General features: G+C 38.2%; 1 protein-coding gene across 1 annotated transcript in view; it reads right to left on the bottom strand.

The window, feature by feature from the left end:
* nr5a2 (nuclear receptor subfamily 5, group A, member 2) overlaps positions 1 to 9,035 on the bottom strand; it is a 57,932-nt gene extending 48,897 nt beyond the window's left edge. The window contains exons 1-3 of the mRNA XM_088426080.1: positions 8,483 to 9,035; positions 6,094 to 6,212; positions 3,561 to 3,702 (exon numbers count right to left, since the gene is read on the bottom strand). Coding sequence (XP_088282206.1) covers positions 3,561 to 3,702; positions 6,094 to 6,212; positions 8,483 to 8,564 — 343 coding nt within the window. The 5' untranslated portion in view covers positions 8,565 to 9,035. The remainder of the gene's footprint in view (positions 1 to 3,560; positions 3,703 to 6,093; positions 6,213 to 8,482) is intronic.
* Between the last annotated feature and the right edge of the window lie 5,516 nt (positions 9,036 to 14,551).

Below are 14,551 nucleotides of genomic sequence, written 5' to 3'. Positions count from 1 at the left end.
AACAATGGCACTAACTAGAGCATTTTTTTAGCAGAGGCCAGACACTAAAAGTTTGTTAGATCAGCACCAAATTAAATGAAGTACCTTTTTTTTGTTGTTGTTGTTTTTGTTACTTTCAAACTATGGGAGGATTTCTAAAAATATTTTCTCAAGACCTCTCTGACATTTGATCAAATCACAGCATTATTTTATTTGATCTCATTCTATTTGAGCATTTAATGTTACAGCAAATGTGGATATGTTTGAATTTGTTATATCTATCTCCAGTAGATATAATATACTTTCAGACTGCAAAAATCTAACAGGTCTTCTAGATTAATGATCTTGAATTATGAACCTGCCTAAAGAACCCATAGCTACCCTGCATATTTTAGGCCATTCCCTTTAGTGAAGGAGAAATTAGCCAAGTCACTGAAGCATATAATCAACTTTTGGAATGTAACTTCTACAATATCCTGCCAGTGACGGGGGAATGCCCAGATGTAAACGCTTGATCAGTTCCAGTGTTAATGCTTTGAAATTTAGCTAAAATCTTAGCTTCTTTCCACCAACGTTTCAATTGACTGATATGTCACATTGCGCACCATGTTAGCACGTCAATGTGTATGTATGGTTAGAAAAAGCGGCTCTTCTCCATGGTCATCTGTGTTGTAACTATTCTCATGAGCAGTTTATGAAAATTGATAAAATCAGTGCTTTTGAGGGTTAGGGTTAGGGTCAGGCCACTATACACTGGTATGGGTTACCAGCATTTATCGATAATTGTGGTGCATTTTTATTTTTGAAGCAATTATATTGTTAAAAAAAAACACATTAATTAACAATAAACTGCTGCCTACTTTACTGTACCTGGCAACAGTCAAATAAGTGGAGTACTGGCACCTTTTTCGCCACTACAAATGCTGGATAAAAGATAAATAAGTAAATAAAGCATGATATTTAATGTGTAAACTTTAAAAAGTGGGTTTTGCCCTTAGATAGGTCTGTTTTACCATTTTATCCTTAGGAAGGTACAAGTGCAAAATTGAATTTGAAGTAATACAATTGCAAGTGTTAATGGAGAACAAACAAATTAGCAAACAAACATATTCCACATCAATATGAGAATAGAAAATGTGAAAATGTCCAATATAGCTAAAGCTGCTGTGTCATGGCATGAAATAAGCATGAATCCAAAATGGCTTTTCTCTTTCACCATTACTATGTTTTCTCAAATGGCAGCTTTGACAAACTCGCCTGTGGCCGTCTGAACACCTTTGGCCTTTTCATGAATACATGTATTTGATAAGGAGATGCGTGTGTGCGAGTGCATGTGAGTGTGTGTGTGGCAAGGGGTGTCAGCCTTCCTGTGGAGGAGGGCTTTACTGGTTGTGGCAGGAGTCGCCCACTGGAGCTCCTGGGCCTTGACAGATTGCTGGAGGGCCTGCCGTGCCCCCGAGGTGAAAGTTACTGCCAACAAACCAAACACGGCCAACTGCGCGCCCACGTCAGCTGGAAAATGGCAGGCAGGGACGTGCTGCCCAGCGGCCATTCACGATTTAAAGCGATTAATTACACCTCACGTGGTGGGAAGAAGGAAGAAGCCGCCGGAAAGATTTTACTTAAGCAGTTTGTTGTTTTACTTTTCTACCACGCCCTTCCTGTGATTCTTGTAGGTACTGCTGACCTATAAGTTTGACAAGAATGTAATATACTCTACAAGTCAAAATATTAAACACCATTTCTCATTCAAGAGCGCTAGAAAATGTGTTGAAATCTCTAACTGGCATATTTATAGGCGTCTTAATGGTAGAGCTGTGTGATTCTTTAGATAATGCTATTGATCGGTTCCGAGTAAATACAGGTGCCAGGATCACCAAAACTGATACTTAGTATCAAGTGCCTTTTTTTTCTCATATTAACTTTATTTTTGAGTTCTTAGCCATGCTATAATATTTCTGTGTTATATTATAAAGTTCATATATCGCAGGAAAAAAATAATAACAATAAAATAAAAGGATATGGGGAGGCTGACATGGAGATTGGAATCAAATCAGTGTGCCTGAAAGTTGTGTCACAATTGACAATGCATACCTGTATAAAACTTTGCAAAATGAAGGCATACAACATATATATAAAACACTATTTAGAAATAAGTTACGAACATGTTGCAATTCATTAGTTCTTAATTTGAAAAGAAAATTGTGCTATTCTTGTCAGGGTGTTAAACCATTCAATTTGATTTGGTTTTACCTGTGGAAACCCTGTTAAAATCTCATGTGAAGAACCTTCTCATTCCCCGATTGAGAGCCACTAGCTACATTAGGGCTCAGTTAAATAATTGCATTCTTGATTTACGATGATTGTAAAGTGACCTTTCGCCCAACGTACGTTCCAGAAATAGCAAGTTTAGGGTAAAACTAAACAATAATTGATTAGAAATATTATCTTTGAAAAGGAGGCATATTTGTGATGACATGCTGTCACCATTCAATATTTGCTGTGTTTGAGGGGGCTTCTGAGCTTCGTTCAATTCAAACAAAGACGCTTCAAACTGGCCGGCCAAAAGTATCATCATTACCATTCTCACACTCACGCCAAGTTTTGTATTTTTTTTATTCCCTGTCTGGCAGGTATTAAGTGTCCAGCAGCTACCAGATACCCCAAATTTCCTCTGACCTCTATCTAAAATACTAATAAGCATTGGTAGTTTTCAACACATTGGATGAATGACTTTCCAGCATAAAAAGAAATGCAGACAATTTTATTGTCAAAGAAGGTATTCAACTTTTGTAATGCACTTTTGTGGATATCTCAATTTGAACTAAAAGCCGTTCAAAATGATCATGGAAGAATACATTTCAAGCCAAAGCATGAATGGGTTCTGCTATAAAGCGTTCAATTGTGATTTAATGGAAAATGACGAAATTGTCATTTCACAGGAAAGCTAAAAGTTTATAAAACACCTATGTGGACGTGCAGAGGCAGCCGGCCTCCTGCTTGAGCCGCTCCATGCAATAATTTTTTCCTTCCACTTTTCAGCATCAGTAATTGCAAACAGGCATCATATCTTGAAAAGTATATGATGCTTAACAAAGAATGTTGCCTGCTTTTGACTTTTCACTTCAGCAGATGTGCACAATTTCTATTTGACTTTTTATGGAGTGGTGTTCTCATAAGTCCCATAATGAGCAAAGTGAAGTACATAAATGTATTTGTACAGTAAGTGTATTACTGCTCATATAAGGGAAAATAGGCCCGATATAGGTCTGAATCAGCTTAAAGTCTGTTAATGCTTTTAATATCATGCACAGCTGCATGTACTGGATGCAAATGAATTAGACGAGCCAATTTTTGTGCTCCAAAAAGACAGTTCTCACTTTATGCAGATATAAATGTTTTGTCCATTAACAGGTATGGTTTTTTTCAAGGTGAGCTTTTTTTTAAATGCCAAACACACACAACGTACACACTCAAATGAGGCAGGAAAGATGCTGAATTACATGAGCAAGAAAACAGAAACAACATTTACTCGTCATTTCGGCATGTGAAATGCCGTAATTGCCAATGCATTACTTTACCTTCCAGCTTCATGCCGACAGTGAGGCACTTTTGGAAGCGGCAGTACGGGCAGCGCTTCCTCTGGGTCTTGTCAATCTGGCAACTCTGGTTCTCAATACATGTGTAGCGCTTGTTGTTCTGGACTGTGCGCTTGAAGAAGCCCTGCGGAGGGAACCAATTAACATGTCAACCTGCTTGACCCCATCCATGTGATGGTAATGCACTCATTCAGGCACACACTGGTTGAATGTACACACAGACGCAGAGACAAACACACACGCGCACACACACACACACACACACATGCACACAAAAAAAAGTGCTCAATGATCAAGAAAAAGATTTATCAAAAATATAAATTGAATTTTTAACTTAGTGAGCACTCATTTTTGTATAAAGATCCTATGGCACATCTTTGTATATGAAAGAAATACACCTTTCAACTTTTGAGGGAAATGAACTTTCAGCTTTCCACTTTAAAAGATTTAAGCACACAGCCACACACATACACACAGAAATCCAATACATATACATAATTCCCAGTTCCGGGATATAGAGATCCTGACTTGCAACATGGAATTAATTATTGGCAGAAGCAATGAAAATCAAACGAAGGAAGGAAAGAAGGATGGGAGCAGGTAATGTATTCCAATCCATAATCTAGAAGGAGTATATGCTGTATAAACCTGCTCTTTCCACCCAAATAAAATAAATGAATGGGGAATGCTGTGGTCAATATCGCACCAAACCAAAAATAACTGACAATCTGAGTTGTTAAATAAAACATAAACTTGGGTCCAATACATCCCAAAAATATTACACAGGAAGTCTCAACTGCCTGAAAACCATGTTTACAATTTACTTTGACTTAAATAATTTTCAGATAGTTAGAAAGTACTTAAATATTTTGATAGTTATTAAGTCTATCTATCTATCTATCTATCTATCTATCTATCTATCTATCTATCTATCTATCTATCTATCTATCTATCTATCTATCTATCTATCTATCTATCTATCTATCTATCTATCTATCTATCTATCTATCTATCTATCTATCTATCTATCTATCTATCAAGAGGTCCCATTCAAAGTTACAAAACTACTTCAAACCGTAAATGGCTTGTTTGTAACAGTATCCATTCATTCAAGTACAAACAGTTCTAAGTTTCCGAATTTAGGTGACTCTACTTTTGAACTCGGGCCTACCTTGAACTTAAATGTCTCTGCTTGTAGATGTCCTACACTTTGACCCTAACCTTTTTTACTGATTCCTTGCAGAGATCGAACTTTCAGACACCTCTCGGCAATACCTCGTCCTGAATCCGTTAGCAGTTTACTCTCTGCTCTTCAATGCCGTATGACCAGCAAAGCAGAAGTCTGTGATATATGCATCTGCTTTTTTTTTGGGGGGGGGGGGGCTGGCAGCAAACTGATACATCATCATTACAATTACAGCGCTGCCATTAACAATCAGGGTGGCCACTTTATTGAGAGGATCGATGACTGGTTCGAGGTAAATATCAATAATATTAATGTTTCAACAAGGATAGACAGTGCTTCATTAAAACATCCCTTCATATGCAGCCTGCAGGCACACACACACACACACACACATAATTCAGAGTCAAAAGGCATGAGGGTGCGCTTGGCGCTGAGAAGCTGTACAGATGCCACTGACGTTTCCTTCCAAGCAAGTGCTTATAGCATCTCAAGGTTACAATACAGAATCTAATCTATAACATCTGCTTTAAATAATGATCACATAGGCAAGAAATGTGATGCCACTGCATCAATACTGTTTTTTTTTAATACAGTATATATACTGTATATACTACTTGCATTGATAGAGCCTGTATGAGGAGAGAAGAGGAAATGGGACAAAAAGCCTGCTGATGGAGTTCAGAGTCAAAACCGTTTACTTTGCAGGCGCGTTTGTATGGGTAAGCATTTTCCATTCACAAACTGTCATTGGGCTCTTAATGAACTTGCAATGATGGTTCCACACGCAAATACGTAAAAAGAGATTTACTAAACACAACTTTCTACAGATAGGCTACCTCACCATCAAATGAGTTTTATAATTGTGCCATTTTGAAGATAGAGATGTATTAAATTCATATTTTTGTGCAGTCTTTGTGGAGTTGAAAAGCTGCAGCCGTACTTCTTTTTTCTCCTATTAGATGGTCGACTCATATAGTTACAAGTTGAAGTGTAAAAATGGCCAAGATTGATGCATTGGAGTTCTAAACAAAAAAGACGAATCAGGTAAGCACAGTTTTGCTCAAGGCTGTATTCGTGATAAGTTGTGCAGGATATACCTAATGGTGTGCCTCTGAGTATAGTGTGCATCCTCTCGGTTAACTCACCCAAAAAGATGCGTTTAGCACTCTGGGAAGGGCTTGGCCATCTTACAAATCCCAAATTTAAAGTCCAGTTCTTGTTGAACTTCACGGATCCATAAGGACCCCCCCAAACACACACGCAAGCGCGCACACGCACGCAGGCACACGCATGCTGTCACCCAGACCAAAGGCAGAAAATAAAAATAACCTTGCAGCTCTCGCAGGTGAGGAGTCCGTAGTGGTAGCCTGAAACCTTGTCTCCACACACGGGACACATCTCGTCCAGATCTTCGTCATATGAGTAGTCCATCATTTTTAATTGTGGAACTGAAAAGGACATATGCACAGACGGAGGGCAATCAGTTTGGAAAACAACGCGGCCCAAGGTGTCGCTTGGTAAAGTTTCGGGGCGTTTTCTTTTTTTCCTTAAAGGTCAAACGAAAAATGACGAATAGATGCAGTGCATTATTTTGCTTCATTCCTGCGCGATGGACTGCATATCAGATGTCCCCCCCCCCCCCCCCCCCCCCCCCTCCAAAAAAAAAAAGACGGCGACTACGAAAGTGAATCTCATAAATATGCAATACATCCACGTTGAGCTCACTGAGGGACATAGAGATATTAGCGTTAAGGAGTGAAGGCGAACATGTTGCCGCCCACAGACAAATGAAGACACTCACACACTCGCGCGCACACACACAAGCTCACAAGCGCTCATCACTGCAGGCCAGCACAGAAACAACCAACATGATTATTACTTCTCAAACAAACACAATGCTAAAGGCCTCTTTATTTATGGTTTATTTCACATTTTTGCTTTCTCGCTTGAGTTCTGCATAATCGTAAAGTCAGTCGCAAAATTTTAAAGTCCAGTATTGTTGTACAAAATAGCACTGATTGAGTAAATATAGTTCCACATTACTGACATTACAATTCGCATCATATTTTTTTTGCATGGCTATTTAATTTGTTTTACTAGAACGCGTTGAATCACTCAGTAAGAAAAAAAAAGCCAGACTGGCAAATAACTACAACATTCACAAAAATTACGGAGGCAACCGGATCAAACCGGGGAATTTTATTATTATTATTTTTTTTTATATTATTATTGATTCTTTGTGGAGTCCTCCGCCTGAATAATTTTGCCAGTCCTTTAAACGTTTTAATTGGATTTACGGTTATTTCAGGAGCAGTCAAATGCAGAGAGCAACAAGTTGCACTGTCCGGCTTGGGTGTTTTGCACTCAGAAAGAATAACATGCAATTAAAAGAAAAATAAAATTTGTATGGGCTTTCAAATAAAAACAAAAACAAAAAAACAGGGCCTTCTTTTTTGCAATACATTCACAGGTTTTTACAGCACATTACACCTTTTAAAAATAAGGGTACAAATGTGGAGTATGGGAAGACATGCATGTCGTCAAATTAATGAAAAAAATTAGCTATCGATTTCCACACGAAAAAAATAACTCGTATGTATGAATTTTAAAAATATAATAAACCTTTAAATTGCAGATGTTCTAGTAGGACATGAAGTCGCTAGACCACACCAATATATCTGGCATTTGCAAAATCAAAATCATTCAATGTAAAAAAAAAGAAAGAAAAAAAAACGTGTCCGGAGCTACCTTGTTTTATTGTGTGTGTAAAAGCAGATAAGCGTTCCTCTAACAAGCCACTCTTTTACTTGACTTGTCAGGGAGTCTTGGCTCTGTTATCAGCATCTCATAAACACCCGCGGGCTAATTGATTGCCCGCTTAGATCGCCGCGGAATGACAAACGCGCAGGTGCGGCGTGAATTTTAGTTATTATAGGTCACACATTTATAGAAATGTCGCCACCTCCATTTATTTACACCGCATTTCAATTTAAAGAAATCGGACAATTTGTAAAAATTGTTACTATATATATATATATATATATATATATATATATATATATATATATATATATATATATATATATATATATATATATATATATATATATATATATATATATATATATATATTTTTTTTTTTTTTTTTTTTTTTTAATTTTTTTATTTTTTATATATTATTTATATTTTTTAGAATCTCTCTTTTTTGTCTTATTTCATATTAGGAAAAAACGGTTACAAAAAGGGTTGATGCGGATATCATCACAAAATTAAACGCTTTGAAGGATAATAAAATGCTTCATTAACTTTGACTTTGTTTTGAAAGGGGACATTCTAGAGTTTATTGCATTAATTTCTGGATCAAAAGTTTTACTCGTGAGAGCAACGACTTCTACGCCGTATGAGCAGTTTGAAAGGTTTTTACGAGTCGGACGTCAGGACAAGTCCGCTAAAAGCGTGACTTCGATAGGTCAGTGGCAAGATCGCAAACCGCAAAATACGGCCAAGTCAAATATACACTTTTTCTTCAAGTCCGACTCGCGGGGAGAGCCCATAATATGCAAGAGAATGCTCTGCGAACCCAAATACCTTTCATCAGTTTGACAGCCACCAGAAACTATATGCCTGGAATCCACAGGAATGTAGCGTACAAATAATCAGTTGGTTCTCCAAAATGAAGCCTAATTCGCTCTAAAATGAGAGGTGTTTTCGTTCTTACCTTGCACGTTTCTTGGCATGTGTCCCTGTTCCCCATACGATCGAGAGAGTCCCAGCGAGTCCGTCTCGACTTTGGGCAGCATGTCAGCGCCGCCGGCCTCAGCTCAGCGGGACCTTGCGGCGCGAGAGACACTCTGATGCGAAGGAGACACTTGGGCGCACTTCGGAGTCAAAGTGGCCCAGGTCTTTCTCGAGTTAGACGTTCTGCCCTGAATATGGTGGGCCAGACGCGCATTAATGCCGACTTGACCGCAATTTCATATGTCAAAGTGTCATTTTGCTATTAAAAAAAAAAATACAAAAAAAGATAATGTGGCACAGTTGCGCACTGAGCAAGGAAACGAGCTCCTCAAGCGCGCGAAACGTAGATTAAAACACAAAGTAAGTTTCTCGTCTCGGGTCCGAATGTGTTGCTTGGCGCGATCAACAAATAAAGTTGGTGTAAATAACTTTAAGCTTTTAGAACAACATCTGCGCGTTCCCCTGTGCGTAAAATCGGACTCGGCGCGTCAAGCGGGACTGTGAGATGTGGAAACCTCTCTTCCTCCTCTTCCTCCTCCTCGCCTCCTTGTTTACTCCCCTCTCTCCAATCCTGGACTCATGCGGCCGTGTGACGTCATAAATCTATGCTCCAATCAGGCTATAGTGGACCGGGACTCATCGCATCGAAGGCACCGGGTTCGTCTCCAAAATCTCAGCTGTTAGATCCTGTAAAAGGTGCGAGATCGGCGGTCTTGCGTTAATATGACTTGAAAGTGCACGAGCACATGCACGCGCAGACCAACACGTATCGCATCCAACTCTCACAAACTTTGCAAAATGTGTGCATCTTGCTCATTGTATAGGGTTGACATAAACTGTTTTCAAATTCTTTCTTTCTTTCTTTCTTTCTTTCTTTCTTTCTTTCTTTCTTTCTTTCTTTCTTTCTTTCTTTCTTTCTTTCTTTCTTTCTTTCTTTCTTTCTTTCTTTCTTTCTTTCTTTCTTTCTTCTGTACATTTAAATATTTTTAAAAATCGTTTGACTATTTACTACTCTGATGATTAATTCTGGATTCATCCTATTTTATGAGTTAAGTGTACGACATCATGAGTGTTCCACACCATTGTCTGTTCTAGATGATCACGTTGTATTTTAAAATAGCTGTTACGATTTTGTTGTGCCAATATGATGTGTGTATTACTAAATTGTATTTCAACATTTAGCTACTTTGCGTTATTCCCTATGTATTGATGTATTCTATTTTTAAACTACATTTCCCAACTTCACTCATCACATATCAAGACCCCCCCCCCCACCACACACACACATATCAGCTGCCACTCAACTAATTTATGCAAGTTTATAAGTAGAAAATGGGTTTAAAAGAGGGGGGTGGTGTTCCATGTAGGAGTATTAGATAAGACCTTCTCTGACATGATAGCACTGCTGGAATGATTAACTTGCAGGAGTGAGGGAGCTCTTCTCCGGGTGCTGAGTTGAAAGACACTGGGGGTTACTACGGCTGAAATACACACACACACACACACACACACACAAAACTAAAGTTGTGTTTAACATACAGACAATCTTTGTGTTAGTGTTTATTAATTGCTGCAAACTTTGGGCTGTATTGTAATTTTTTTAAAAGTGTCAAAAAAGAAGACAAAAAACGTTGCAGTTTGCACATATCCAAGTTTCGAAATTTTGAGAACAAACTAACTTGGGCATGTTGGCAGCCACTTTCTGTTTGCATGCAAAAAGGTGCACTTGTTTATGTTTGCAGATGTGTTTCGTTTGATGAAATCTTGTTCATATTCCTTTTGACTTTCTATTCTGCCCCAGGTCAAGTACTTTTACTTGCTTCTTTTGCAGGCCTTTGACTGTGGACGGCACTGGATTGTTGGAGGAAACGGAGTGTGTCAACAGTAAGTGTTGACATTTGGGTTTAGGAGATAAACCTCACAGTGGATCAAACAAAGACTGTCCCCTTTGAGTGGACTGCGTGTGTGAGCATGTGTGTGTGCTTGAGTGTGTGGATGTCCAGAAAGGTTTCAGTGCTGCAACTTTGCTGCTGACAACCTAAAGTGGAAGGACGCTGGTATCGTCTGAGGGTTTGGTTATCTCCTTCCCAAATGATTGGAAAAACATGAAAGTGAGGCTGGTCAGAAGGTTACAGAGAACACGCATCAACATTTTAATGAGGTATGTCCCTCTACAAAAGAAGAAAAACAATAACAGAAAAATAATTATCCAGAACACTTATAAAAAATTTTAAAGTGGTCACCAAATTTCATAAAATCAGTCCTGTGTCTCTGAAAATGAGAATTGACATATTAAAATATTTTGATTACCTGTAAAATTATATTCAATCGATGGAGATGATGAAGAAGTTTTACATTTGCATGTTGCCAAAAAAAAACACTTTTAAAGTTTTGTCACATTCCTCTTTCAATAGTGCACATCATCTACTAATTACTTATTTTCATATTCTTCGATTACAATTTGAACCGTCTGGGGCTTTCAGGAGGTTTTTTTTTTTTTTTGTAGAAATCCCAAAATGGACATCTCTGTCGAAAATTTGTAACTTTGTCAATAACTCAATAAACCTAATCTCTGCAACATAAACCTGCTTTTCTGTTTTATATATACATACATATACAGTATATATATATGTATATATATATATATATATATATATATATATATATATATATATATATATATATATATATATATATATATATATATATATATACACACACACACACACAACCACAGACACACACTGAATATATATTGCATTTTTTCAATAATGCTGTTTCATGTAACTTTTAACAAATATTTCTGTGAAATTAACACAAAAGATATTAATAAAAGTATTTTGCAATAGCTGTTTTTTTTTTTCATCCTTCAATCCTTTACCTACAAAATGCAATTGTTGGACAAAACCACCAAATCTAACTCAATGGTTACAGGCCTTTTTTAAAGTCTTCTCTTTGAAACAATACTCCAAGCCTCTCACTTATAGGTTGATGGGTTATGTTTTACAAATATAATTCAGTTAATTTGATACAATGATATAATAATCCTGAACTAAAAGTAATCAGTAAACTGCTACGCACAGTATCAATATTAGTGGTCCACGGGGATTGAAAGTTGACAAAAATATGGTGGACCACTGTGACCCAGAACAGGTCAAGGCCTGACACTTCCTCACATCTGATGAAATGTCAGTCAAATCAGAACGGAGGATAGTAAACCAGATGGTAAATTTAATAAAAAAGTGGTGTGAATCTGGGAAGGAAAGCCTCAGTGGGGAGTTGCGGCGTTAATGTTTTTCACAGAAGGAAGGAAGAGCAGAAGATGACGCAAAGATGAAAGATCAATGCAGAAGAAAAGACCACAACACAGAGCAGGGAGGAAGTTTCACGGGGATATGGACGACCAGTGACTTGTCCAACATCAGCAGTCGAATGATGCAGGCTTGGACATCAACTCAATCTATTTTCCAAGTGCATCAAACATGAAGCAATTTATGCAGAAGATTTGCGCAAATCAAGGCTAGAAAGAATATATCGTCCAATTATGCAAACCCCTGCATTACCAGATATTTACCTCCTATTACACAAAAGATCTGTGTTTTAGGTTTTGAACATGGCCGCTATTTCTTGAAAAGTGGCTAAGCTCCAGCCTGTTCAGCAGATATTTTGGCCAAGACTTCCTCTTCTGTTAGGCCCTCATAATTTATGGTCTGATAAGCCAGTGGAGACATAAACAATTGGTTTTGAGCAAGTGAATGAATTCCACACATCCATTTCACCTCATAAATTGTCTTCTAGAATCTAATTAAAGCTCTAATCATATCACAAATTAAAAACAACATTTTACTACTTGTCTTTTACTGACAAGAGCTCCACATAAATGAATAAACATACATATTGGTAGTTATGTTCTAAATGCAGAATTGGTAGAAATCGCTGCATGTGAAGTAACGTAAAAAAACAACTTTGAAATGCCGTAACCTTTGATCTCTCAGAAGGTACTGCATTAAAACCGGCATCATTTTTGAAAGCTTAGTGCTCACATGACTCCAGAAACTCTTCAAAAACCATTGGGAGTGAAGAGTTTTTTGCAATGCGAGGTAACACTCTGCCATGCAAAGCAAAAACATTTCATCAACACTCAAAAACACTGTTCGCTTTTCCGTGTACGAGTTTACTGAGATGGATGAATACAATGGAAAAGTATACTGTGGTCTGATGAGCCAATAGTGCAATTGTTTCTAAAATCATATCTTCCGGTCTGAAGGTGAACGGGACCATCCATGTTGTTCTCAGTGCAAAATACATGTCAGCAGCTCTGATGGGTTCGGGTATAAGGCATGGATAACATGCATATCTGTGAGGGCATCTTTAAGGCTGAAAGGGACATACAGGTTTTGGAGTGGCATGAACTGCTAGCTCAGCAAAGATTCTGTAAGACAAAGCCAAAAACACTATTTGCATGTGTAACAACAGGGATGCATGGAGTGTGAGTACAAAACAGGCCTGGCAGGAGTCCAGACCTGTCTCCCATTGAAGATGTATGTAGCGTATTGCTGCTCCAAACTCAAGTGGCTATTTTTCATAGTTAGCTAGTTTCATTCTCTTGATTGAACAAATCTTCAAGAAAAAAAATTAAGCTATCAAAAATTGTATATAAAAGGGTTGGCTTCACAAAGTTAGAAAACAAAGTGCAAAAATGACAGGCCGACTTAAGACGTCAGATGTGAGAGAACTCAAGCAAGGAGATGTTAAATATGGACAATGAGAAAGTGAAGCAGTATGAGAAAGTAGTCACACACATATAATTCTCCTTAGCGTAAACATTTTTCTCTGAGAATGTTCTGGAATATGTGCTGTGGTGACCGTGATTTACGCAACCTAACCACTTCTCCGTCCACACTCTCAGACATACACATGCACCCACACACGTTCTGGCATGCTGCAAATGATAATTAATGTGTCTCCTTCTTTCCAGACACTTTAAGACCAGAGGGTGTAATTGTTACTTCTGCATGTCCAAGCCCTCTCAGTATTCAGAGCGCTTTTTATCAAAGTTACACTATTTAGTGGTACTTTTGATTTGTACAATACAAAAGACAGCACTAAGCAATGATTTGATCCTTGGCCACCAGCTTAGGCTTTTGGCATTGAGACGACTTTAAAGCACCTGCCAACAGGTGGTGTTGCACAATGATAAGTATACTGATCTCTGTGCAGCTACTGTTCCATAAAACTGGGATGTAGCCATACAAAAACCTCTTAGAGTTAAAGAACATTGATGTCATTTAAACTTTTATTTTCCTTGTTTTGTTTTATCTTGGGTAGCGGTTAGCAATAACCACAGCTCCACAGTATAGAGGTTCCGTGTCGGAATTTCAACACAGAAGGTCCTGTTTGGGATTTGCATATTTTCCCCATGCTTGTGTAGGTTTTCTCAGGAGGTTCTTCCCACATCCCCCAAAACATGCGCGTTAGGCTAATTGAAGATTCTAATTTACACTGTAGGTGTGAATGTCAGTGTTTGTCTACATAATCGCTGCGATTGGAACCTGTCTGTCATCCAAAGTCAGATGGGATTGGCTCCAGGTCACCTGCAACCGAATGGGTTTAACCTGATGCCAGCCAAATGTGATTGACGTCTACCTCCTGTGGTTGGTCTGACGGTTGGCACATTGCGCTGCAAAATGACAGACAATGACAGAAAAGTCAACTGGGAAGTTCTTTATGGGGTTACATGCATACTGCTATATTTTTTGCTCAGGAACTCTGTGCAACGCAAACCCTCACACTCTTGTCACAATATTCATGCCGTTGGCAAGCTAAGGTTATGTAGTAGTTGTACTGACTCAACCATCACACTGTTCCTGTACAACACATGTATGCAAGTATGTCCTACCGGGTATATATTGAGTTTCGTTTCCATGTATTTCCATATTGTGGCTTTCTTCGCTTTGTCAAATATACCCTTTGATAGAAATATTGTACAATTCTGGTCCCTCTTGCACCCTTGTGACCAAATCATCTTATCGCTTTTCTGTCCAGACGG

The sequence above is a fragment of the Hippichthys cyanospilos genome, chromosome 10, assembly GCF_059441005.1.
Source record: "Hippichthys cyanospilos isolate Australia breed blue-spotted pipefish chromosome 10, RoL_Hcya_1.0, whole genome shotgun sequence".
Taxonomy (NCBI): Eukaryota; Metazoa; Chordata; class Actinopteri; order Syngnathiformes; family Syngnathidae; genus Hippichthys; species Hippichthys cyanospilos.
The sequence above is the reverse complement of the archived record's forward strand: the minus strand, read 5'-3'. Positions and strand labels throughout refer to the sequence as shown.